The 26,561-nt window shown below is 45.1% G+C and overlaps 1 protein-coding gene across 9 annotated transcripts in view; it reads left to right on the plus strand.

Annotated features, from left to right (window-relative positions):
* The window catches only part of BAHD1 (bromo adjacent homology domain containing 1), a 36,820-nt gene extending 10,666 nt beyond the window's left edge, over positions 1-26,154 (plus strand). For 6 of the 9 annotated variants that reach the window (XM_046941585.1, XM_046941580.1, XM_046941587.1 and 3 more), the window contains 6 exons: positions 11,154-12,794; positions 15,670-16,031; positions 17,500-17,659; positions 18,570-18,646; positions 20,772-20,863; positions 22,932-26,154. In XM_046941585.1, coding sequence (XP_046797541.1) covers positions 11,171-12,794; positions 15,670-16,031; positions 17,500-17,659; positions 18,570-18,646; positions 20,772-20,863; positions 22,932-23,121 — 2,505 coding nt within the window. In that variant the 5' untranslated portion in view covers positions 11,154-11,170 and the 3' untranslated portion in view covers positions 23,122-26,154. Of the gene's footprint in view, positions 1-2,234; positions 2,372-8,216; positions 8,232-11,153; positions 12,795-15,669; positions 16,032-17,499; positions 17,660-18,569; positions 18,647-20,771; positions 20,864-22,931 lie in introns of those variants that run through there. The other 3 variants (XM_046941583.1, XM_046941581.1, XM_046941586.1) reach the window with 2 other exon arrangements.
* The last annotated feature ends 407 nt before the right edge of the window (positions 26,155-26,561 follow it).

Consider the following 26,561-nt stretch of genomic DNA (forward strand, 5'->3'; position numbering starts at 1 on the left):
TTCACCCTAGAATGATGTTTGTTTATTTCTTCCTGATAGTTGGCTGTTCAACTTGTACTCCTTAATAAAACCTAGCCCCCTTCTGTGGGGTGCCGGTCACCTCGCTGACCACTTGCATTTATGCCACTGATTATTCCTGCCTGTCCAGCGTGGCACTCTTTTATTTATCCCTGTTGATAGGCATTTTTTAACTTTTATTAGATGCTCCTTTGGCCCATCAAGATGATACTTTGAATCCTGGGGAATGTCCCAGGAGCAGCCTGAGAATAACTGAGGAGCAAAACCCAGCAATTTGCTTCTCCTGCTCAGTATTAACCAGATCAAGTGGCAGCAGCCAGGCGAATTAAATAGATGACTCCCAAATATTTGCCATTAGCAGGACCTGCTCACGTGTGGCTCTCAGGGCATGTTTTCTGAGTAAGGTTGTATAGCATAACCTTACGGAGTCCCTCTCTATGCTGCACCTTCATTGACCAGAACAACGAATAATTCAATCCAAAGCTCTTGGGGCTGAATGTGTAATTTATTCACTGTTCTTGATTATTCCTGTTTTTTTTGTCTTACCTTCCAGCTGTGCAAAATCCGATGGAACTTGAAAAGTACTCCACTGTCATTAAATGGCTCACCCTACTGAGAGCACCTTACTGTACCTATTGCTCTGAAAGGCAGGTGTGTTTAATCACTCCCTCTGTAAATGGCCAAATGGTGTCATGCACTTGTAGGTATATAAATGCAAGTTAATGAGTGGATGTAAAACAAATCACTCCCAGCCCAGATCTGGAAATGCTGTCCGGTCCATTTAAAGGGAATGTGTGTTGCCATGACTGATCAAACCTGGGTGCCAGCAAATGCGTGTGCTTAAGTATATACATCTAATGATGTGGGTAAAGGATGAAGGAGCTGGGCCAGCTTCTAATGGGAGTTAAATGGGCTTCAGTGCAAGCGATGTTCCGACAACTGGGCTTTGAGTTTCAAAAGCGGCTGGGGTCTGAATTACCTTTGTTTGGCTTGTGGTTTCTGGTTAACACCTATGAACAGTTCTGGAGTTATGTAGCGTCCAACTGTCTTGCTTGGGAGTTTGCTCCCATGTGATTTTTTTGCTAGCTGCTGGGGGTTAGAATCATAGAAATGCTCCTATAGCTCCTATCCTCTGCTCAGGACCTGCGGCTATGTAGGCATTGAGTCCCTCTGCTTTCTTGGGCACAAAAGATCAAAATTAGGTTGGCATTAGCTTGGGACTGCTGTCCCTTCTGCCAAGTCCACTTGACAGCATTGCGTGGTCCCTGTGAGATGCTCAGGTTTCCCAGCCCACCCCAGGCCCCTAATAATCCAGCAAAGAGCCAGTGCTGGGCACTTAAAAACCTTGAAGGGCTAATTGCTTGGTAATGAAAAGTGTAATGACCAAGCAATTAACTTTAATCGCTGAGTGGCTGGTGGAGGTTCAGTCTGTTGTGATAAAGACATTAGTAACGTTAGGTTCAGAAGTAAAACCTGTTTCTTGTACCAGTGCAGCTGTGATTTAGGTTTTCCTGCAAGTTGAGCTCTTGAATCTGAAACCCTCTCCCATCTTTCTACCTGCTGCATGTATTTCAATGTCTCATTACCTTAATGGAGAGCCAGCTAATGACCCGTTCTTTCAAAAACCACCCAGCTCCAGAAAGCTCTTTGCCCGACTTCAGCTGTGCAGGTGAGCACACTAAGAGGAATGAAGAGGCTTTTTCTCCTTGGAGATATCAGGAGATGTTGCAGCACCATTCAGTTGTGCTATTTTTTATTTTTTTTGGACTTGACTGAGTGCATTAAGCAGTTGAGCTGTGAAATTTGAAAAGGAATCTATAGCTTTTCCCTTCTTGAAGCTGCAGGTTTCCAGTTCTGTCTGATTTGATGAGAATATCCCAGTTTTGGCCACACTTAGCCAATGCTAAGTTCAAATGCAGCAGGGTCAGCTCCAGGTGTAAGGTCTGCTCCGCATTCAGTGCGGCTTATGAGACACAGGGAAGGAGAGTGATTGTTTATGTGAATTCTGGTGGTAATTAAGAAGCTTTTTGACTTGAATTATGGATTGGGAATGATGTTCTCAAATGGAGAACAGCGTGGCTTAAGTCTTCTGTTGCTTGTGTTCTTGGGCCGGGGAGGTGTGGGGGGGATGTTGGTGTTTCAGGTGGTGGTGGGAGGGTGAGGGTAGAGAGATTAAAAAATAAATGAATAAAGAAGAAAATCTTTTCTCTTGGAAGGTCTGTTGCGCTTTGGCTATAAAGAGGAATCAAATCCAGTTTCTCACGTGCACCTCTCAGGGATTATAACTGATAAAGTCGGTGCCTGGAGCCACAGTTCTGAGGATTCAGGTGTGGAGATGGGGCTCTGTGTTTTGGTGGGTGTGCTGAAGTTACAGAAATCAGATGAAATTACTTAGGGGAAAATAACAGTGTTCTTGGAGTTAGATTTTTGGGTCAGATGTAAAGGCGGTTGAGTAAGTGCCAACCAAATTGAAGGAATGCTCTGAAGTTCCTGCAGTGTTTTTTCTTCTTGAAGACTTCTGAGCTCGTTGATATGAACACGTTATCTTTGGATCTCAAGGGTGCAGTGCTGACAGTTCTCAGCAAAAAGAGTTAAGAGGGCCCGCAGAGGCCTTTGTGGAGGCGCTTACCTGAAAGAGAAGTCCAGGTCCAGAGACGGAACGGCAGAGACAGCTTTGCAAAATAGAGGGGAGCTGTCAGGGATGCACCTGCTGCTGGAATCCCCAGAGGTGGCATGGTTTGCATGCATCATCCATGGAATCACAGCACACCTTGAATTACTCAAGCTGAGCAGTTGGAGGAAATTGCTGAAGTGGTTGTGGAAGAGGGTGATGATCCTACGTAGAAGAGCTTTAATATTAAGTGTAGAAAAACCTTGCACCTTGCTCTTCAAAATCAAGTCTTGGAAATAATTTATTACTCCATCTTGGTCACGTAAGCAGGAATGGTGCCAGGGCTACCTGAGCTAAGTTACATGTGATTGATATTTCACCAGACTCAGCCTTTTGCTATGTAGGAACTTAGCTTGAGTTTTGCATATATGGAAAATCGGGAGCAAGGCTTTGAATTTTGTTGGTTTTTTTTTAAACCTTCAATAATATGCTTGGCAAAGCTTGTGCTCCTTCTAAAAACTTGTCTGTCAAAGCTGGAGAATTATTTTTGACTTAGTTTTTCAGACTACTTATAGGTGTCTCACTGGGTGCTGTTAGTATAGCTGTCATGGAGGCAGCTTCATGCTGAAGTGATTTAAAGTTCTACCAGGCAATTCCTTGTAAACAAGAGATACTAAACAAGTCTAGTGTTTTATATATGGTGGTGGTTGCTGCTGATGATCTTGGCTATTTCATAAGAATTGCAAAATATTGTGTAGGGGAGGGAGGGGCTGAGCATCTGCTATTTCTTATTGTCAGAGTAGTGTGAAGGGAGAGATCAAATTATGATTTCTCAAATGCGAATGTCTCAGGCCAGGCTTGCAACTGCAAATTTTCCTTTAGTAATCCATAAATCTTGTTTTCTGTTTCTCAGGCGGTGCACCTCCCTCTGTCTTGGTGCTGTCCTTGCTTAATCTCTGAATTTTGCCTTCATTATTAAAAGGAATCTATTACAGATGATGTGCTGGGGAGTGGTACAGAGAAGGCAGAGCATCAAAATATCTCTGAAGCTTGAGTGCTTGCTACGAAGTTTTCAGCCTGATCTCTCCCACCAGGAGCTGATCCCCTGGCAATTGCAAGCACAGGGATTTTCTCTGCCTTATCTGGGCTTTCATCACAGGGCGTGCTTGGGGCTTGGTTAGTCACACTTGCTGCTTTTTTCTTCTTTAAAGGTTGGTTTTGAGAGGTGAGAAGCCAACAGTGGGAATAATTACAGTGTTTGCATTGGCAAAGAAGTGGTTTCTCTTTGGGCAGGGGGTTGGCATTCCGAATGTTTCTTTGCTTATGTCTAATGACGTGGCTGGATGTTATTTTTCCCCAGAGTCCCTGAATTGCTCTGTGCACAAGCAGGCAGTTTACAAAAGACATGCAAAGCCAGTGGCTCCTAGCCCTGAGGTTTGGGGTGGCCATGGATTCCTGCTGGTGCTGCTGAGAGGCTCCTTGGATGACTGCAGGATGGAAGGAAATAATGGGTTTTGCAAATGATGATCGTGTTTGTTCAAACAGGTTTTCAGTGAAGTCTTTGCCTTCAGAAACATTTCTCTATAGTGTAGGTATGTAAACAAACTGCGACTGTGAGGCTTGATCTGGTTCTGGTGACTGATGCTTGAGTTGCACAAATCAAGCATTTCTTTCTGTACTTATTCTTCACTGTAGTGTATACTGAGTATTCAGCCTGAACGGTAGCTTGTTGCTGAAAATGTGACACAGTAATGCAGCTTCGTAGCATTGGTAATGGGAAAGGAGAAAGCTGGTGCTCTTTCTGAAAAGGAATGTGCCTTTTCCAGATATCGTGGTAGTTCCACAAATAACACACCTTGTCATCAATTACAAGAAAGCATCTTACCACTTCCCTGCTAACTTGGAGATAATTCCTTTCCACTTATGTAGAAAGAATTGGCTCTTCCCAGCTAGATGTGATGAGCTGTTTAGTTCAGTGTGCAATCAAAAAAAACTTATTTGGTGAACGAAGATGGTTGCTTGTGCAGCTCTTGATACCCTCTCCTCTCTGAAAGCGGGCACCTTTCTTTGCCAAAGGAGGTACAAGGTGCATCTAACCCTCCCATAGGATGTATCCGTGGGACCAACGCAGCTCTGGCAGCATGCATATTGCTGTAACTATTAGCAGTGGCAGGGGAGATGAAGCAGACATGAAATGCTTTCCCTACCAGCACAGGATGCTGGCTTAGGTTTCCCAAATCACTTTGCCTGGGAAATGTAGAATTGCATTTCTTGTGTCCGAGCCTTTAAAAGGGCTACATTGCCCAAGGAAGATGAGCTGTGTCATGGTGCTGATAATGAAATGCCTTTCTGCACCAGGTGCAGGAAAGGCTCTGCTTTGTTTGACTCTCATGCGCTGAGGTCAGACTTCAGTGGTGCAGCAGTGATTTCTCTTTTCTCTTATTTCCTTTTTCTGCTTTTTTTCTTCTTTTTCCTTCCCCTTGCAAGCACAGCTCACTGTGGGCTGTGGAGAGTGTGAGAACAGCCAGAGAAATTTAATTCTGGCTTCCCTGCAAAGTGCTTCAGAGCACTGCCACTAGGCAAGATCTGAAAGCAGATAACCAAGGATGGGACAGGCTCTCCCAGGAAATCAGCTGTGCAACTTCTCTGCTGGGGTGTTAACAGGTCTAGCTCCTGTTTATGCAAGTGGTCAGCTTGCAAGCAGGGAGTGCACCCCAGCATGTTTGTTCTCAGTGTGCTATCGCTTTCAGATAGGCACAGCACTTCAGTTTTAAAGCATCCGATGATAATTGCTGTTGCTTCAGCGTAGCAGTTGATCATGGGTCACACGTTCTTCAGTACTTGCAGCAACGTGGCTGAGGCATGGGCTTTCACAACTGAGCTGTAATTGCTAGTGTAGGACCAGGGAGCAGAGCAAGCAGTCCATACGCTTTTAGAGAGCCTCTCTTACTGGTGCAAGAGTTGAAGCAAACCCCAGATCCCTTGTTGCTTGCCTTTTTGAAGCTGAAGAGGCATGGACTTGAGTATTCACCTAGTATTCAAGAGGTACTGGCAAATGGCAAGGATTATGTTGATTGATGGAGGGGGTCGGGGGGGAAAGCCTTTTTTGCGGTACATTCCCTGTCTATCAGTTTTCTCTGGAGCCTGGGGATGATGAAGCATTCAGTGAGCCTCCAAAGAGAAATCAGAGCTGGACCCTATGAAGACAAATTGCAGTGCATAATGATTTTAATTTTTCTGTGTGTCTAAGGTTGAAGTGATGCTCCTGGGACTTGCACGTCATTTAGGCAGTTCAGCCTGGGATATGTGACAGTTCTGTGCTTTACTCAGGTTTCCAAGAGATCCTGGGAGGCTCCCTTCATGCAGCACATCCTTTATAGTGCTGAGAATAATCTGACTTTAAAAACAGCAGGAAGAAAGGAGCCGATCCTCCCAGCACTTACAGTTATGGGGCTGTTGTCACAGCGTAAGCTGCACCAATTCAAAAGAACATAACTTCTTCCAGTGGACAAGGGCTGAAAGTCAGCAAAACAATGCTGCGCATGGAGAGTGAGGTTCTTCTTGTTGTAACTCTTTGTATGTTATTGAAGTGCCAAATGGATTAGAAGCTTGAAAAGCTTTACATTTCTGTTCTTTTTGGTATCGTCTCCTTGGAACCAGCGTATCTCCATAGCGAAGCTTAGGAAGGGAAGTGGTACTTGAATGGGTAGTCCCAGACTGGTGTCTTTTAATTTCACTTGCAATCAAGTGATGGAGAGGGAGAGACAGATGCTGCAGCTGCATGATTACAGAAAATGCAGCTGTTAAGACACTTGCTTATTTTCCTGCTAATGAGGCATCAACTCTCTTCAGACTTTGCTGTTTGGGTAGTGCTTTTACTGCAGCACAAAATTAGTCCAGTGCATTTTGGTTTGAATTTCTTGAGTCTGATGTGCTCTACAGCTCTAAGTATAATTCTTTCAAACTGGTCCAGTTTGAGGAAGGGGATAGCAACTTCATCTATGAGAATGCTCAGTGGGTTTGGGATGCAGAGGGCTAGGCCAAGCTGTTTTGTCAAAGTTGTTTCACTTCTAAAGTAAGCTATTAGTGTCTCCCTACCTCCAGTCCAGTTCCTTTGCTGCACACAGGAGATGGGTGGTTCTGCCCTAAGTATTTCCACTTTCAGTTCTTCTGATTATGCTGTGATTTCTTTTGAGGCTTTTGGGTATAGTTAGTTTTTCGTCCTTGCTTTGTGAAGCCCTACAAAGGTGGCAATGGGGTGAAGAGCCCTGACACTTCCTTCCCAGCTGAAAGGAATGCAGCACTCTCTGTGAGTAGGTGGTCTTGGTAAGCTCTGCGTGACTCTGATTTCTAAAGCATCACACACTGTCAGATATTTGTTTCCAGCAGCATTTGGAAGCTCTGCTTGTGTGTTATGCTGGGGAAAGAGAAGGGGGTTAATGGATTCCAGGTAAGGGGAGCAGGCTGGTAAGGCTGTTCCTGGATGCACACTCATAACATGAATTAATTGCTGATTTAGTTGTTTGTTGTCTTTGTGCCCGTCTCTTTATACAGTCTCCAAAACTTGTAGTGGCATCACTGCAGCACTCTGTAACAGAAGGCTCAGAGTGGCTCTTTCTGTACCTGTGTACAAATGCAGAGAACTGAGAAATGCAGCAGATCCTCAGGGCTGAGAGTACCTTCAGGGAAAAGTTGAGAGTCTTTATCTGTAAGAGATGTTAAGGATCAGATCTAACATCTAAAATGCTGCAGTTAGTTGCTGGGGGGTGGGAGGGGGGTATGAAGCCAATGGTTGGAATCTCCTCCCTCACCCCCAGCCAGTCTCGTTATAAATTCACATTGTATACAGCTTTGAAATAACAGGAATTATTATAGTCGCTAAACCTGATTGTTCCCACCTCTGTTAGTGAGTATGTCAGAAAAGAGGAGAAAAACAACGCTCCAGCTTCAGCTGGGTTGGGGCAGTTGTTTTATTGCAGCAATATCATGGCGAACTTCCCTTTGTAGAAACTGAACCTTTCAGCCACGCTTTGGAAGTGACCACTTACAGGCTTAAAATCAGTTTATTTCTGCTGCTAATTCTGAGATACCGCAGAGCAAAGGAGATGCCTTTTGAATGCTTTTGGAAACAAAGAGAATTCACCTCACCTCTAATTTGAGGTTTTTAGTGGGGTGTGATGTGGAAAAAGAACCTTCTCTTGGTTTCCAAACAGAACACTTGAGCAGGTCAGGGAGACTTAGCTGATTTTGTTTGTTTATCCAAGGATCTCGTGGAAGTTTTTGAGGGAGCAAACACAGAAGTCAGTTTTACTTAACTTTGATTGCATTTCAGTAGCTTTTGTATAGAGCTGCATTTCAGAGGGTTTACAGTCATGGGGAAGCTGTTGTTTTCTTTGCTGGCCCTTAAAGGATTTGCATGGCTGTAATACCAAAACGTGGGATTTGCTTATTTTGTCTTTGCCCAAACTTTCAGATGTTCACTTCTTCCTTTGCAGAGAAGTGCTTTATATCGTTCAAGCAGCTGAGCTCTGAGTGGAGGGGGAGAACTTGAAGACCAGGCGACAAGGAGATCTGTGCAGACATATCCTCATTTTACTGACAAGTAATTAATAAAAGCCTGTGATTGCTTGATTAGTCTTGTCAAAGAGCTCATGCAACTGAGACTCTAAAGTGTATTGTGTTGAATCTTGATGCTTTTCCCACTTCAGTGCGATTTTCGACTATCTCTAATGTCATCTTTGTGAGTTCAACTCGAGTGTTTCTCTCCACATTCCCAGTTGCAGTTGTCAGCGATGAAAGCTGTTGTGGAGTATTACCTGTAGATATGCCATAACACACAAGGCAATGCTACCTGTACTGTGCACCAGAATACAGATCTTGCTTCTGGGCTTTGGGGAGAGAGGTGGTTTTGTTGCAGTGGGAGGAAATGTATGTACTAAAAATCCATTTTTCATGTGGAGTACTGTAACAGAAAGCATTCCTATGCTTATGTTCCAGGAAAGATACTTAATTTAAGCTATTGTTTGTCTTGACCCTCCCTATGGGGTCAAACAGGGAAGACTATCACTCTTGCTGTTAATGATTCCCCTCTTCATTGTTGGAAAAATCCCCTTTCTTCAATCTGTCCCAGCCTTCTTTATATCTTTTGAGCAGGTCTGGTATGAACAAGGTCACGTCTAAAGTACTCAGGTTTAAATAGATCTCTTCCTCGTTCAAACACTGATGGGCTATAAAGCCCAAGCATGTGACAAATGAGTAGTGGTAGTCAGGAGATGACTGCTGCTCACAGAAGATTGGTGAGAGCTAGAGGAGACAGAGGTAACTGATGCTGGTTTTTAAGGCAAGGCATACTCGTTTCTTCTGGGTTTCTCCCATCTCTGCTAACCATTTCTGCTGGAGGCTCCATCTTTTGTTGGGGACAACAGCAAGTAGCTTTAGAGTTGTAAAAGGAACCACAGGCCTGTATGGGAGATGTTATCTTCCCTAGGGCATGGTTCTGTAGGATGCTTGATCTAGCACTCTCAAACCTTGGTTTGTGTGCTTCAAATAGAAATTATCTTGCTTACTCTGAAGGTTGTGTGTGGGTAATGTGTCTGCTTGGGCAAGAATTATTCTGATTCTGGGGGAACTTGTCAGTCTGAATTGATAACCATCCTCCTAATTTCCAGAACTGGTGTTGCTTATCGGAAACAACATGGGTGTATACATAAATGTTTGCTCCCCACAGAGCGCTGCAGTTTAGGCACCAGCTATAGGAGTTATCCCATGTGTAATGGGGCATAAGGGTTCCATTACCGCGAGACACCTCAGAAAGAGTTTGGCATCTGCAAAATAATGTGCAAGCCATGGTAGCTTTCAATTCCTAGTTTTCTTTTAGTTAATGCATATATAAGCAAGTCGGTTAAAACGCATTGGGTCTATTTCAAATAGATAATCTAATTATCAGCTTGATTAAACCATATCAAATGAACAGTTCTTGTAATTTGGTAGCTTTGTTCTCTTCGCTACAGATGCAGTAGCTTTAATTAGCAGCATCAGAAGCAGCAGACCTGTGCTGATTGTGTCAATTGAGAGGTGTTGCAGCTGGATACTTGATGTGGGGGGAATCAGACTGCTAATCTGAAGGCTGGCACTTTGGTGCTGATCATGGGAATCTGACTGCTTCATAAATACCATTACATGCAAGAAATAGCCCTTTTTTGCTGTTTCCTTTGCTCAGATACAGGCTTAATTAAATTGATTTCTGTATTAGTCAATTAGACTTTCTTCTTAAAATGTTTGTAGATATTGCCTACCGTATCCCTTCTTAGCTTTAAACTCTTGTGTGAATATGTGTTCTTTTGGACTGCTGCATCACTTAATCCCTCAGATATTTGACACAAGCCTACTGCAGGTCACTTGCTGAAGTTGAAATGCAAGAGTACAAAGGCACAGTAACTATTCTGCTAGAAAGGAAACAAGGGGAAATGAAAAATCAGATGTAGCTTGCTGTGTAGCTCTGAAGCCAGCACTTGGCCAAATGAACTGTTGGGATGAAGCTGTTCCTCTAATGTTGTTTGCCAGCTGCTCAGAGCCCACTCAGCAGTAAGGTGCTGCTCTTGGTGTAGCCAGAAAGCCTAGGGCATGATGAAGGGTGAGCAACCAACCTCTGCTACTGATACCAGATAAAGGCACTTGGGGCTTGGCTGCCTTTCTTTGGTGCTTCCTCTCTATGCAAACCTCTCTCAGCTTAGAGATTCTTATCTCTTCCTTTTCATATTTTAGACATTTGTGTCTGTTTTAAGGATGTCTTGACATAGCATCTAGATGAAAAATCAGGAATGTTATGTGGCTGAGTAATTACTCTCCTTCTATAAAGGTGTTTTGAAAGCATGTGCTATTTGTTCAAGCCTCTCTTCCAACCATGATAATTTGATCAGTGTCCACAGATTTTGTAAAATGCAGCTAAAAGTGACAACAGCAACAGGTAGACAGGTTCTAACCTGAGCAGGAACTTGCATGTATTTAATTTATCAATGTTGACAGGTCTGTTTAATAGAAGTTTACTTTCTATGTGAGTAGGTGGACTCTGTTTTTCTTCTGATTGTTTCAGAAGGTGACAATGAAACCACCTGCCTGTAACAACGTGCAATCAGTCAAATACCTGGGATTTATCTCTACTGTGTGCCCTGGACCAGGATTCAGATGATCTTTACTAGATATGAGAGTTTATAGCATGTTCAAGACAGCGTTGCTTTAGTAGGGAACTTGGACTGGGAGCTGGGTGCAGCTGGCTATATTCTGGTTTTCCTGTCTCCTGTACCACCTCACCTTTAATTACTATCATGTTCTGTAGCTTAATGTTAACGAACATCTCACTGCGTCCTGCCTCCTAATTGGCTGAACTGGCTGTCACCCAATAAGGCTTGACTGTGTATAGCAACAGGGTTCCCCAAATATTTCCTAATTGGCACTTGATGTGTTGTGAGGAGTTGAGTCCCTCTCGTCTGTGTTAATAGGTGTGTTTTCTTCTCTTCGTTCTCAGGACTGGACATTGATCCTATGACGCATGCCCGGAAGAAACAACTTTTCCTTCTGAAGCGTCCAGCTGGTTCTGCTGGCCAGGTTTCATCACCCACAGGCAACGGGAGGATGGACAGGACGCAGGCGGAGTGCGGCGAGCAAAGGGATGGGGATGCCACTGAGGCTGCCAGCAGTTTGAGTGGGTTTGTGGGGACAAGCAAAAGCAAGAATTTGCAGGAAGTCCGAAAGACATACCCACTGCGGAGACGTCTGCTCCCTTCGGTGAACAAAAAGACCTGCAAAGTGCTTCTCACCAGGCTGGAGGATGTGGCTGGATCTCTGTCAAAAGAGACCCAGAGCTGCAAAAAAAAGGACCTTCCCAGCTGGGTGGAGGAGTTGGGGCCCACTTTTTTTGCTGAACAAGTTAAACCTGTGGGAGCGGGCAAGAGTGATTCAGCTGGGGAAAAGTGCACAATAACTTATCCAGGGACAGAGGAAGACCTTGATGCTGCTCCTTCAGAGCCCAGGAAACGCAGACTGGCCTCTCTGAATGCAGAGGCTGTGAACAATCTGCTCTTTGAGCGGGACGATGGCTTGTTGTCTGGCAGGCGCTTCCGGAGGGATCCTGCCAAAGCCAGTGGAGACTGTACTGCCAAGAGCTTGCACTGCAAGGCAGGTGACAGCTGGCCTGCCTTGGAAAAAACAGCTGTGAAAACAGGTAAGGGCAAAAATCGACATGAGCCCAGTCAGAAATACAATAGCTGTGACCATTCACTGGATGAGGTCTTTGATGATGGGTTAAGGAGAGAGGATAGTGCCATCTCCTATCATCCCACCCCAAAGAGACTGGCCAGCCTGAATGCTGTGGCTTTCTTGAAGCTGACCCATGAGAAAGACCAGCCCCTGAAGCAGAGGAGTAAGTCGGATGGGGAGGGCAAGTCTGAGAACCACTGTTCAAAGTCTACCCCCAAATGGGCCAAAGCCAATAGGAAGAATTGTGTCAAGTCCAAAAAGGAAGCAGCCAGCTTAAAAATGGAAGGTCAGCACAGCTGGCGAGGGCTCACCCTAGGTGCTTTTGGGAAAGCAGAACAGCAGGACTCCTCTAGGCTCTACAGGACAGCCCAACCTGTCCCTTATGAATCGCAGTCTAGTACAGAAGGTTTCTACCACAGACTGCCTTTGCTCATGGGTGGGCAAGCTGCCATGAAGCCGGAGTATGGAAGACCTGGAGAGAAATCCCCGACTCCCAAACAGGAATTTCATCAGCCTTCCTTTCCTGTGCAGCAGTTCCCTCCTTTGCCCGTTCCTGGGAATCACACGGATTGTGGCTGTCTCTATGAATCCTCAGATCTGACTCCGTTGAACGGGTTTTATGTTTGTTATGGCCAAAGTGGATACCGTGGCTACTCTCACTGCTCAGTTTACCCCAAGGATGAACTTTTGCAGCCTGCTACCTGTGAAGGGCTCTTGGTATCGCCTGGTTCCTTGCCATCAGGCACTCATTTCCAGCCACTCCACTGGTGCAGCTCGCCATACTGCTGTGGAGAAGGAACAGCCATCAACAGCTACAGTGTCTGCGGCGTTGTACATGTGCCGGATGGCAGGATCAGCAGTGTGCACACAGGACGGAACAGCTACCCCTACAAAATGCCTTTTGCAGCAGGTAAGGTGCAAAGCACGAGATGTTTTCCTAGGAACACTGAGCAAGATGAGGGCTGCTCTGGGGCAGTGGTGATTATCTTGTGGCTTATCAAAGTTTGAGATCTCTGCCATGGATCAAGAAGAACCCGCGTTTTACCTCCCCCTGTTTTTAGCCCAGAGGGTTTCTCCCCACTCAAAAGTCCTCTTGGTGTGGAAAGCATGGAATTGCTGAAAGACTTGAGGCAGTGAGGAGATGACTCATGACTTGTTACGCTGGAACTAACTGCTTTGATCTGTGCAAAATGAGTGGCTTCAGTTCCTAGATGCTCTGCAAGGCTTCTCTCTATCCTGCTGCATCACGGTGCCATTCTGTTCCCAAAAGCTTGCTCTTGGTACTGAAGCATCCCTGCAGAGCAGTGTGGGGAAGCAGGCAGTGCCTCCGTTGTTAAGACTCTTGATGTTGAAAGCTGTGTAGGGGATGCAGTCCTGTAAGGATGCGGTCTTGTAAGGCTTTATAGATCTGATCTGGCAGGGCTGTGCAGTGATTCAGTTTAAGTCTGCTGGTTGGACCAATGCTTGAATTTCTTTGTAGTGATGTAAGTGCTGGTACATTGTTAGCTTGGTGGACAGCAGTCCTGTACTTAATCTTCAACAACACTGGAAAATCAGACACTGAAGTGGGGGCAAGCAGTGGTGTAAGATGTAGGGTACTTGTTTGCCTGGCTTATTTCAGTCCCATTTGTTTGGGTTTTTTTTTTTCGAACTTATACTTTGTTGGCACTGTGCCTTTGCTATTAAAACCCATCTTTTTGAAATATTTAAAGCTGGATTGTTGTGCTGTGGTTACCAGACACCAGTGCTTTGTGTAAAAGCCATCAAGCCAGGCGCTGCTGCTTGCAAGCGCTGCAGTCTGTAGACAAAGCTGCTGCTTCAGCTGCTGGGAGTGTAAACATGAGTGTCTCAGTTAACTACGTGCACGTGTTCCAGTCAAAGGAAGGCATGGCTTAGCCACTCCAAACAGATTCTCAGGTAGGCGGATGGAGTTTTGGTTCAGCTCTCAGTTTGAGCAAGGCTTTGTCATCTTCCGTTGTAGGAGGCTACTGAAACTTGGGAGCGTTTGGTGGAAGTATGATTTCTGTTTTCCTGGAATATCTCTGCTGTCATGGTGCTGCTTCCTACAGCAGGAGTTAGAAAGCGTTAGTTCCTTTTTAAAGCTTGCAAGACAACGAGCTCAGCAGTGCGTTCTTGTCTGACACTTCTCTGCGTAGTGCCCCGAGGTCATGTCACAATACTTAGTTCCTGAAATTTTTCATGCCACTGCCTCCAGCTTCATACAACCAGAAGGACTCAGGCAGTGCAGATGGGCTTTGTTGAGAGTTCAGCCCTTTCTGCAAACAGGGTGATTCCTTCTGGTGCTGGCAGCAGTAGTTCAGGTGTGTGTTTACTCACAGTGTACCACCTCTCTGCTACGATTTTTCTCTGTGTGGAGGAGCAAGTGGCAGAATAGTTTCCTTTCCTAGCAGGCATTGGGACGCAGTGCATTTTGAATTAAAGCTGACTTGATGTATGTGTGTGTGTGTATGTATATATATCAAATATATTTGATTTTTTTTTATTTCCTTCCCGTGAGCAACTTGGATTTAAAAGCCTTCAGTATCGTAATAATTTAGACCTTGTTTTTCAGACTGAAGGAGGTTTGCCAACATGTTAACAGGGGTTTATACTTAGGAGTTAGCTTTTGTGTATGTGTGTGCCTCTGAATTCTCATCCTTCCCTCAAGTGGATTATTTTAAGGAATTAAAGGATTACTCTGGAAGCAACGGGCTCCCACCTGAGATCCCAGCCTGATACTCAGGATCCAGTGTTACATACAGAGTGATTTGCTTTGTCTGTCTTACTTGGTACACTCAAGGTATTCAACTTCCAACCTAAAAGGGCTTGTGTGAGCGAAACAGGCACAACATGGTTCACAGCCCCATGGATCCTGTGCCTGCTGAGGCCAGGCAGATGACTTTGTGATCTTTGTTACCTTTTTCTACTTTCTAACAGCTCTGTGTTGTGCAGCAGCATTCTCCCACAGAGCTGCTGGGTCGTATTCCTACCTGGAGGCATCTCCAGGAGGTTGCTGAAATCTGCCCTTGGGTCACTCCAGAAAAGCATGTGTTCAGATTTAGGGATGCATTCTATATCAGTTGGGAATTCTCTTCCTGCTGACACTAGGTAATTCTAGTCTAACTTGCTCTTTTCTTGGCCACAACTTGGTTTGAGGGCTTGTTTTGTGACTTCTGGAGTAGCATGAGGTGTTCCAGATGCCTTTGAGAGGCAGCATCAGCCAGATTGCTTACCTGTTGTGGTTACTAATGTGTTTTGGGGACATGGTTTTGCTAAAGCCAGCAACTTGCATAATTTTATGTAGTTTTGATCTCTTATTTTTTAATCTTTCTGGAGTTAATTTGGAGAATCTTCTCAATTTTCCCATGATTACTTGAGTTCAACTTTTGGAAAGAAGCTGGCTTCTTCTGCTAGTGTGGTTTAATCCTTCCTATCGTTTTGATAAGCCTTTTATTTCTTTTGTACGTATTGACAGTCTGGAGTTGCTTTGGACACTGGCCAGCCTTATATGTATTACTGGCTGGCATGACTCTGGGGGATTTCAGCTGGGTTTGTTGTAGTGCAGTGTCATCAGCGGCAACATGTTGGAGGCTTAGAAGTAAAGATGCATGTTTTTAGAATCCCTTGACAATGCACAATGAATTTACAATGTGAAGGGCCTTTATGGCTATAATGCAATTAAGAGAATTTCAGGGGAAAGCAACGGTTCTCCAGGAAAGTCTTGACTGTGTAATAGTCTTAAATTTCAAACAAGATAACTGCCTCTTTTTCTTCCCTTCTCTTAGAAGGCTGCAAGTCTCTGGACCAGCTGAACCTCACAATTCCGGTGGCAGGGCACCCTGCGTCGCCTGCCCACCCGCTCTCAGGATGTCCTGTACCCAGCGTGCCACCAGCTGCAGAACCTGTTCCTCATCTGCAGACCCCCAACTCTGACCCTCAGACCATGGCCCGTGAATGTCCCCAGAGCTCAAAGCCTCCCAGTGGCTCCAAATCTGGTCTCCGAAATACACCAGGCTGTCTGCATGCCTCTGACAGCAAAACTGTGGGAGGCCATTCCCATCCAAAGCAACAGCGCATCAGCAGGCGAAGAGCCACCAATGGCTGGATACCTGTTGGCACAGCCTGCGAGAAGGCTGTCTATGTTGTGGTAGGTGTCTGGAGTGCTGTTGTGTTTTTGGTTTTTCTGTTTTGTTGTGGGTTTTTTGTGTGTGTGTATCCGTATCCATATGAGCATCTTCAGAGATAGAAGGTCACAGAGGTTTAGGAGGGGCGTTTGGCTTTTGTTTCAGGGTAGTGGTGGTTGCTAGATGTCCAGTGTTCTAGAAGACAAGCTGTGGATCAGCAGCCTTTTGGCTGGGCTTTGAGGCTGACTTGTTGGCTTTGTTTTTCTCATATTACATTGCACAGCATGATGGGCAGTTTGCAGAGGATGGAAAACCTGCCACTCCTGTGCTAGCATCAGCTGAAATGCTGTCATTATGAATAACCTGGCATTTACAAGGGTGGCACCTGCTGCACCTGTGAGTCCATACTACAGGGAGATCATCCTCCTGCTTCTTCCTCCTGGGCTAAGTCAAACCCGTTTTGAGGAGAGGGACATTTTAGCTTTGCAATAAGCGGCTGTCTGAAGGTAGTTCTTGTAAGCTTGTTCTTCTCACTGATAGTGTTCACAGTCCAGCAGAGTTCTCCCAGAACACACAGAGGACTGAAACAGTTTCCTGACTCCCAGATGAATTTTTTTCTAGCACTCAGTAGCCTCTAATTTGTAACTTACGTGTTGGCACAGATAATCGCTCCTTTGAAGTCTTCTCAACTGTACTTACCCATTTGTTGCACTGAGGTGCAGAGACTAGCTGCTGTAAGATGGGAGACTTCTTGCCAGAAAACGTAATTACTGTAGTAATGCAGTAAAGTCCGCTTGCTTCTAGCAACTAGATTGAAGGAAAAGTTAATATCCTTCATCTTATAACGTAAGATCTGTGGGTGTGAAGGTCAGAAACCATTTGCTGTCTGGGAAGGTGGGACAAGGCATTGACCACGCTTGCTAAATGTCACGGCAAGGGAAGCTGTGAACCTGGAGATGGGTCTCTTTCATCCACTATTCAGACTTGACACTCTGCTTTTTGCCTGCAGAACTGAAGGAGCTAGACTTAATTTGAAAGAAGTACACAGATGTGTACTTTTGTGAGACCTGTTGTGAGATCTGCTGTCTGGTTGACAAGCTGTTCCTTTCTGCCAGACTACACAGAAAAAATAGTTGTGTTTTGTCTTTTGCTTTGAGAACGATGGCCCCATATAGTCTACGTGCGTTTGGATACTATTCCATGATGAACTTTCTTTACCTATGAATGCTCTACCTGTAGAAGTAATCATTTTGACCCAAGCTTTGCTTTTATAAGCCAACAAAGTGGAAATAGGGATGCTCTGAGTGGCCTTATGCTGTATGGCTTCTCTTGAAGCTCTCTTGGAGTGGAAAGACTTGGCTCTGAGCAGGCTTAGACAAGTTTTTAATTCACAGCAGGACCAAAGGAGTCTTGGATTGGGCTAGCAAACAATAAACTAACTTTTTGCCTGTATGCTTGGGTTGCTCTTTCTTTTGTGTGCCAATGCTGTAGAATGAACCTGAGCCAGCTGTTCGCAAGAGCTATCAAGCTGTGGAGAGAGATGGGGAGATTATCCGGGTACGAGATACCGTCCTCTTGAAATCAGGACCCAGGAAGAAATCTATGCCGTATGTTGCGAAGATATCAGCGCTGTGGGAAGACCCCAAAACAGGTACTGTGCCAAAAGGGTCCATTTAGCCTCTGTGTTTGGCAGATGGGAGGAAGCTAGAACCAGGGAAGTGATGGATCTTGGAGAGCTGCAAGTTTTCTAGGGCACTCTGATGCTGCCAGATTGGGTGGCAAAGGGGAAGAGATGAGTTCCATGGTTTTAGTTTGGGTTGTTCTAGGATCTCTTTAATCTCTGGCCTGGAACCGGTAATTAAAATCTTCCTGGTCGTGAAAGCACGTAGTGTCTGCCAACTGTGATCTTAGCAGTGATTTCCTTTATAATTCCATGGAAGCAGGCATCTCAGGAGCTGTTGCTTATTCAGATGCTCTAGCCAACTTCTGGGCTGAAGGTTGGTAAGGGGCATGGGCGCATCTGCGGAAGTTCTTGGTGGGCCCTAAAGAGAGTCATTTGAGTGTTTGGTTTTGATGTTAAGGTCCCGTATCTGATTAGCAATGGTTGAGCCAAGAGTGCGGTGCCAAATATTTCAATGTACAGTTCTAGCTTAAAAGGAAGAAGAAGAAAAGTTGTTTTTTGTAGAAAGCGGTAGTGGTGTTAATGTGCGAGTTAATCAAGCACCAAGCTTTGGATGAGCATTTTTTCAGACCATGAGCTGGAGTGGGGACTTTTTAAAGGGAAACATTTGATTTTTGTGCATATCTCACCTCTGTAATGATGTAACAGAAGTAGAAGGGGGTAAAGGTGCAGTGGAAAAGCAGCGTGACTGACTTAATACAGCTCCTTGCTGTAAGAAAAGGGTACCTAGTTCAGTATGAAATATTTATCACAGCACAGCTGTGTCTACGTGAGAGCTATGGAAATGAAAGGGATGAAGCAGGAGGAGGAAGCAGGATGTTGGTGGGAAAACACTGCAACAAAACCAAGTCTTGACGTCTTGCAATAAATCTTCTTGCAGGGGAGCTGATGATGAGCCTCCTGTGGTATTACAGACCGGAGCACACTCAGGGAGGCCGCAATCCCAGTATGCACCAGGTGAGACATCCAAATGTGGAACTCGAGGCAAGGCTCTCATGGTACATCCCACAATTTTGCAAGAAATGGGAGAGTAGCACAAGTATCTTCCTGCATTCTTGGGTGGCCTCAAACTCAGGAGGCTGAGCTGCTGATTTGAGTGAAATTGAGCTGTCTCTTGGCTGCGGTGCAGCTGTTGCCAGATTTGTGAAGCAGTGGTGTCCTGCATATGGGCTTCCCTCAATCTACTGCCATGCGTAACAGAAGTTCTGCATTTTTCACATGGCCATCTGTGTTAGGTCTTAATGTTTCTACCTTCAGTCTGAGAAGATCCCGAGCATCAAGTGAAAACTTCTTTCGTCTGCCACCTTAAGAGTAAGAATTGAGTTTACACTGAATCAAGATCAGATGCTTTTCCAAAAAGAGTATTCTGATTCATGCAGAAACACAGAGCTTGATGCAAAAACCCCCAGTGAAATTCTACAGTTTTTATTATGCAGTGTGTTGGAGTGGCTCTGTCACATGCTGCCTTTTTACAATAAAAATCCCTGAATCTGCTGCTTCAGTTCTAGAAATCTGTGCAGAATTGCAGATGCGTTGTCCTCCCCCCGTGTAGACTTATGATGAGAACTAAAGACTGATTTGAGGATGTTGTGCCAGTGTAAAGGAATTCACTTTTAAAAAGAAAAATGTGAGTCAGTGACTTCCCACCTTACTCAGCTTTGCTTGGACTTGCTTTGGGTGGCAGAACAGCTGTTTCCAAACTAGACAAGGAGAATTTACTGCTGTTTTCACCCCCCAAAAATCCTTGATGCCTTTTTCTTTTTTTTTTCCTTTTATTTAAAAGTGGAGCAGCATGGGAGAACAGGTCTGGGGAGCAGCCAGAGAATTGTACCAGTCTGATTTGCAGGGCACAGATGAGTTCCTAAATCAAAGTGTGGTATCTTGTATTTTTCTGGTCCATAATTAAAGCATGACTAGTTGCATTTTAATGCAGAGAGAGCGCCAGTATTCAGCTCAGGAGGAACTGAACCACTTTTTTTGCACACCTGCTTAATTACACAAGACTTCAAATGAGAGATTGCCTTGTAGGCTGAGTAGCTGCGACAGGCTTGCCAAAGATGACTCAGATAATTTTGATGTAAGGAGTAGAGCAAAACCTCAATGTGCAGAAGCAGGGTGTGGTGTTTTCAGTTTGTCTGATTAAGCTTGTCCCCAAACAGTGGCCCTGTTTTGAGTCTTTGCTTTTAACTGTTTCCTCAGGGCTGTCAGCAGAAGTACAGCCTGCAGGTAACACTTCCAGACTTGTGCAAAGCATCCTTATTGCCTCAGATCATCTTTGCTGATCTAACCACATCTGAAATTCCTTAAAACTGTTCCATCTGGGTTGCCCCGTATCTAGCCAGAGCCAAGTTTCTTAAACTGCCCTGGGAGAAAAATGGCTATTACTACTTTCCTCACTAAAACAGTCTTATAAATTGAATTGGGATGAAGAAATAGACAGAAAAGAACAGGTTGTTTTATCTTTGATATAAAAATAAATTAGGAAGGCCCTAATACTGTGTGACAGGCCAGTAGTTAAGATGACAAAGTGTGATTCAACGTCTGTTTCTACTCTTAGCTGTACAAATGATTGGGAATGGTTTCCAGCCCAGGAAAGGGAAAATGAATGAAGAACGTCCCTGGGAGTTCAGAGGAATGTGTGGGTGGGGAGTGCTCCAACCTCCTGCCTGCAGAAGCATCGCTCACTGGGTTTTCTGGATGTAGTCTGATGGCTCCACCCACATGAACTCTCTACAAAGTCAGGTTTAGGATAAGTTGGAGCAAAAGCAACTCGTGTAGGAGTTCTGTTCTTTAGCTTCCTGTGCCCTCTGTAAGAGAGGAGGGTGTGGATACTTGGCTTCACAGAGGGTGTCAGGGGTGTTAAATGATGGGTTGCTGGATAAAATTCTGGTACTCAGTATAAGTGGGTCACAAGGCACCTGCGAAGTGTAGATATTATTGGAAATACTGGCTCTAAAGAATACCTGCTTTGAGCATGCTTTTGTCGCCTCCCCTTTGAGGTGAGTGGTAATGGTGTAGGGCTGCCTTTACCTCCCTGGGGCTCCTGGCCAGCTGGGTGACCTCCTCCTTTCTTCTCTTGCAGAATGAGATCTTTGCATCCCGACATCAGGACGAAAACAGTGTTGCCTGCATAGAGGAGAAGTGCTACGTGCTGACCTTTGCAGAGTACTGCAGGTAGGTGGTGCTCTTAACTTGCTGCTGTTCCCGAGACCTACGTCTGTCTCCAGCACTTGTCACTCTTTCCTTTTCCAGCCATTACCCAGCAGAACAGTCCCTGCCCCCTACAGACTTTGGTCTAGGTGTAATTGGATGAATGACACTCTATGTATAGGTTTAGTACTGTAACCTGGGAGTGCTTCCTCCATGCTAGACTTGTTACATATCTCACTGTTCTGTATATAATATATGCTTTAAAGGGTTTACAAATGCTTGTGAACGTGTGTGATCTTGGTATCTTGACATGTGGACATCAATGGAGGACAGTGCAGGAAAACCTACAGTGCTGGGGCTAACTCAGTGGTAAATTAAAACTGAGCAAATCTGGAAGTCACCTTATACATCCATCCCCAGTGATACACAGATGCTATGGCTAGCTAGAATGTCTTCTGACGTCAGTATTGCTACTGGATCCTTGTATACGTGCTTGCAAATTTGAGTGTTTTCAACAAAAGGATTGGTCAGATTAATGACTAAAGCACTTAAAGGTAACCTTTGGCTGATGAAATTTATACCTGGTCAATACGAATATCAGAGCATTCAAATTTAAGACTGCCAGTCTTGGATGTATGAATCCCTCAGAAAACAAGGGTTGAATGGGCACACAAGCCTGTAACACAAAGTAGTGCTTGAAATGTCTTCAGTTTTGCTGGGCATATCTGGTTGACTTTTGAGTCTTACTACAGAGGGAACGTTTAAGTCCTGCTGCTCTCTGCTTTGCTTTTAACCCAGGGCTCCACTATTTGAATTTCTAAAAACAAACTTTTCCAGCCTGTTTTAAAATGAATTTTGTTCTTTCTGAGAACAAAAAAGCAAACTAGGCTTTGGATTCAGACAACTCATTTCCTTTCTAACAGTCCACTTAGCGGGAATTTTTTTGTTGAGGAAAGTTTCCTGAAGGCATCCTGAATTTATCCTTTGCTCACACTGGAAGTCCTACAAGGAAATAAAGGTTTTTAGAGGCTGCTCTGTTATTTAGGAGCTGTAGTTGGAGCTGGTTCCCATTAACTCTCAAAGATGGCTTTTGTCCTTGGTCAGGTTTGCCAAAGTGTTTACTAATGTAGGCTGCAAAACCAGCAGGCCACAAAATCTGTCTGTACCATAGGCTCCTGCAGAAGGGTTGTTAAAGTGTCCTGGATGAAAACAGCGAAGCACCAAGAATACAGATATCTTTTTTTCCACTGGTTTATTAATCTTAGAAGTGCTAGTGCACTTGATAGAATGAAGCTTTTTTTCCTGTTGCTCTTAGCCTGGTGTGAAGAACAGGTTTATTCCTGACCTAGAGCTACTCGACATGCCATGCTGCAGCCAGCTTTTTTTCAACAGGATAGTTGGTGTTGAAAACCTGTGTGTGAGGGAAATGCACGTATACACCTTGATGTGAAGCTGACTTGAGTGTTTACAAAACTGATGTTCTTTTTAGTTTGACTCAGGAGCTCGTCTGTAATCTGACTTTGACTCTAGCTTCTCCAGGATCACTGCTGTAGGCATACAACGTTTGGTCACCGGGACCTGAAGCCAATATGTGCTGCAAGGTCTTGCTCTAACAGCAAGGAGGGACCCTTATCGTGAGCTTTGGATAGAAAATTGTATTTGACCCTTCAGCTTAAATGCTTTGTCACAATTTTGCAAGAAGGTAGCTGGAAAACAACGCAGTACCTGTTGTACCCAGTCTGCTTGCATCTGTCTAAGTGATGGCCTGATGTGCAAGACTCTGGGGGAGATAATTAACACAAACAAGGCCAAAGTAGTAAAGATGAAGTAGATTGCTGGAGCATCTTTCCTATCAGATGGAGTCTGCCAGTATAGAAAGCAAGACCTTTGGTACTGCTTTGTATGGTTCAGTGTGGGATCAAAAGCCATCCTGCTATTGAGCAAAGGTTAATTCTCCTACATGTTCCCTTCCCCTGTGCCCTTTATCCTTGGGCAGCCATGCTCATGAGAAAGACTGACGCAAACAGCAGAAGTTGTGTGGGGAAAGATGATGTGAATCCATACTAACTCTTCTGATGTGATTGTGTTGCAGATTCTGTGCCTTGGCAAAGCGTCGAGTCGAAGGGATCCCTGGCAGGAAAGCCATCATGGTTCCTCCCTCAGAAGAGTACTCCACACCTCTGCACCGCAAGGTGCCCGAGGACACTGACCCTGAGCTGGTTTTCCTCTGTCGTCACGTCTACGATTTCAGACATGGGCGCATCTTGAAGAACCCACAGTAGCATGGCTCTGCATTGGGACTGCGGTGAGGGAGAGCAGCACTGGGGAGCTGATGGCAGGCTGGCAGGCTGGGACATCTGTGTGCTCCCACCCACTTACCTTGTGCTGCTCGCAGCCAAGAGCCCTCAGTGCTCTTTCCTCAGACTGAATGGCGTGCATGGGAGCAGATCCCTGTGGAGGAAGGCAGTGGTTGAAAGCACAGCACTTCGTTAAAAGCATAAATGAAAATATATACGTATAAAATAAATATATGTATATAGATATAGGTACTTGCATATGTAAATCTATATCTATATATGTATCTAGAGATGCATATATTGGGAAGGGTTTGTAGGGGATAAAAGCCAGTAAGCTGAATCAGAGCCATTGTTGGTGGGAGTGGTGGGCAGACGCAGGAGGGATGCAGTGGTGTGTTATGTGAGTCAAGCTGTGACAGTCCTGTGGTTCTCACGTCCTCGCGTGAAGTGGGAGGACTGAGACAGGTTCCTTGGCAGAGCGTCGGAGCCTCCTCTGTCCCAAAGGAAAGAGAGAGGATTCCGGGTGAGTGAGAGCTCCTTCGAAATGCAGCGGTTGCTTTTGAAGCTCCCTGGGTGTGGAGTGGCCTTGTGTCACGCTTGAGTAGGTTTTGCAGGGAAGAGCTATTCCCTTTTTTCTTTCTCATCATTCTATTCCCCCTCACCTTCTTAAGAGCTGTTCTGCAATTCACTGCTTGGACTGGGGCTTGGCAGCCAGGCTTGGAAATCCACTCCAGCTCGGAGGCAGAGAGGGACCCAGCAGGATCGATGGCTTTGTGTCCTGGCATGGCGTTGTGGAGGGCTGTACTCACACCCACAGGATTGCAGCAGATGTGCATTGCCCTAAAGCTGGGAGCACACCAAGTGGGCTCCATTGGTGGAAACCAGGTTTTCTCTTCTGAGCACTGCTTGCTCATATAGCGTAGAGAGCTTTAGTGATAGAAGTGGGTTTACTCTTTCTTCCAATTCATTCATCTGTAATGTCTTTTAACGCCATGTCCTCACTGTGAAGAAGCTAGATGACAAACACTTTAAGTGTTGCTTTTAGCTTTTTTTTAATTTAGGCCCCCTTTATGTCTCTGTTCTGACTCTTAGTTTCTCATTGAAGCCACCAGCAGAGCTGTCTCAGTGCTGCCCTGCAGCTTCCTCCCCATCTCCAAACTCATCCTGTCATCTGAGCAAGCTCACCAAAGTGGCTTTGTGGCTCCTGAAAGGAACTGAGTATTGGGGGAGGGTTTGCATTGACAAATGCGACCTGAGCCTCGTAGATATTTCTTTGCCTCTTGCCTTATATGTATAGATCCTAAGTAGACTTTAGCTTATCTCAATGCAAACTGTTGAAGTTGATTCTAAAGCAAACCAAAGGACAGTGTAACAGAGTCCGTTGAGTCAGCCACACCAAGCTGGGAATCCACATTTAGATTGCACTAATGTAAAGAATGAGAAACAACGCTGCATTAGCCTGTGTGCCTGCTGGCTGGAGCCACTCATTGGAACGTAGGGATCTACATTTTTCTGCTTTTCTGGGGGGCTTCTGAACTCATGTGAAACAGTGGAAGTATTGAAACTGCTTTAACGGTGTCCTGTCAGTGGAAGTGGGAGGGAGCAGCATTGGCTTGCTCCAACAGCTGCATGCCTGGTCTGGAAAGAAAACCCCATGGCATCAAATCTGTTACATGGAAATAGTTAATGCCAGAGATGTCCAGAATTGCTTTACATACCAAAGAGGGGAAAGTGTCTAGAAGAAGAGGACATAAAAGGAGAGGATGAGAACTGGCACCCACCACAGTGGGACAGCAGGGCATGCATCTCTCTGTTGTCGGGGGACAGTTTCTGCTCAGTGTTGCAGAAGATGCTGGAAGAGCCCTGTTGTCCTTGCCCAAGGGAGAATGTCCAGCTTTAGGAGGCTCAATGCTAGGTGCTTGGGCAGGAATTCATGGGCTGAGCATCTTATCTCATTTATACCTCAAGATACTGTTAGTGTCAAAGTAATTGCTCAGATTTCTCCTTAACAATTAGCTTGGGCACTGGTGGTCTCTTGGAATGATTTAGTTGGGCTGCATGGTGCAGTATCTCCCAAAGGGAGTAAGGCGTGGTTTTGGGTAGATGAAAATGGCTTGGGGGAGAGGGGAGCATGGAGATACTGGAGGATGGGGTCCCTGCTGAGAGGGAGGACACTGGAGTAACAGAGCTGCTCCTGCCTGTCATGATAGAGGGGGGGTCATGGGGGAACAGAGTGGCTGTGCCCTGGGGCCATGGGCATGTGGTGACAGCATGGGAGGTGACTGGCAGTCCTAAATACACGCATTTGACTTGGTAGGGATTGCTGACACCCAGCCTGAAGCAGGTGAGCTGCCTGTGGCTGCCTTCCTCTAACCCAAGTGCCATCTGATGCAGGATTCATCAAGACCCACTGGCCAGGCAACCCTGAGCGTTTCCGCACAGTCAGAGAAGGATTTGAAACTCAGCCTTGGAAACTACAGTAACACGCTGAAATTCCTCCTCCTGACCCCTCTCCCCCTCTGCTCCCACCTTTGTCCTGGCTCCTCCCCAAGTAAAAGAGAAATTGCTTGCCCTGGGCATAGAATGGGCTCTGCTGTGTCCAGAGAGGACAAATCCCAACTTCTCATGTTAGAATCTGCTTCAGGCCAAGAACATTGTTTGCGACTCACGTGGTTGCTTATGCTGTTGTGCAAACAGCATGTAAATGAATCGAAATGTCTTATCCATAATGAAAATATTTCATGCTTTTTTAATCTATTAGATATGGAAATATTTTTTGAAACTGAAAATGCAGTCAGTAGAATTTAAATTGAAACGTAATACATGTAAAATATATTTTAGTTGATAATTTTGTAAAATGCACTTTTTTTGTGTCTCTTCCCTGGTTTCCCAGATCTGTATTTCAGTGTTTACAGATGGAATGAAAACATTCCCTATACCCTTCTTCTGTGAGAAAGATATATTAGAAGTAATTCTTAAAAAATAAATTTGAAAAATCGTATTGATTTAGAAAACAAATCAGCGCAACTCTGTTCTTGTCTTCCTTTCCTGACTTGTCTAAAGAGGAGTTTGAAGTGCTTAAGTGCTTGGAGGGTACCAGTGTGGGACTGAGTTCTGGGGCTTGGGTACTTGGGGGGTGATCCCAATGCTGTTCCGCCCCCATCCTTGCAGGGATGCAGCCCTGAGATGAACAAAGGAAGGGATGATCGGTTGAGGGGATGAATTTTACCTTTTATTTTTCCAGTCTTTTCTCAGCACCTGCTGTCATGGGAATAGTTAAGCATCTGCCTTTTAGAGCGGGAAGGTGCTAGAGGCAAAAGTTGTCTCTGCAAGGCTTGGTGTATCAATCTGTACTTTAGAAACACTGGAAGTGAGTGGTTTGAAATCTTCTATTGGGAAGAGCATCTCATAAAGAACATCACTGT

Source organism: Gallus gallus, chromosome 5, assembly GCF_016699485.2.
Source record: "Gallus gallus isolate bGalGal1 chromosome 5, bGalGal1.mat.broiler.GRCg7b, whole genome shotgun sequence".
Classification (NCBI taxonomy): Eukaryota; Metazoa; Chordata; class Aves; order Galliformes; family Phasianidae; genus Gallus; species Gallus gallus.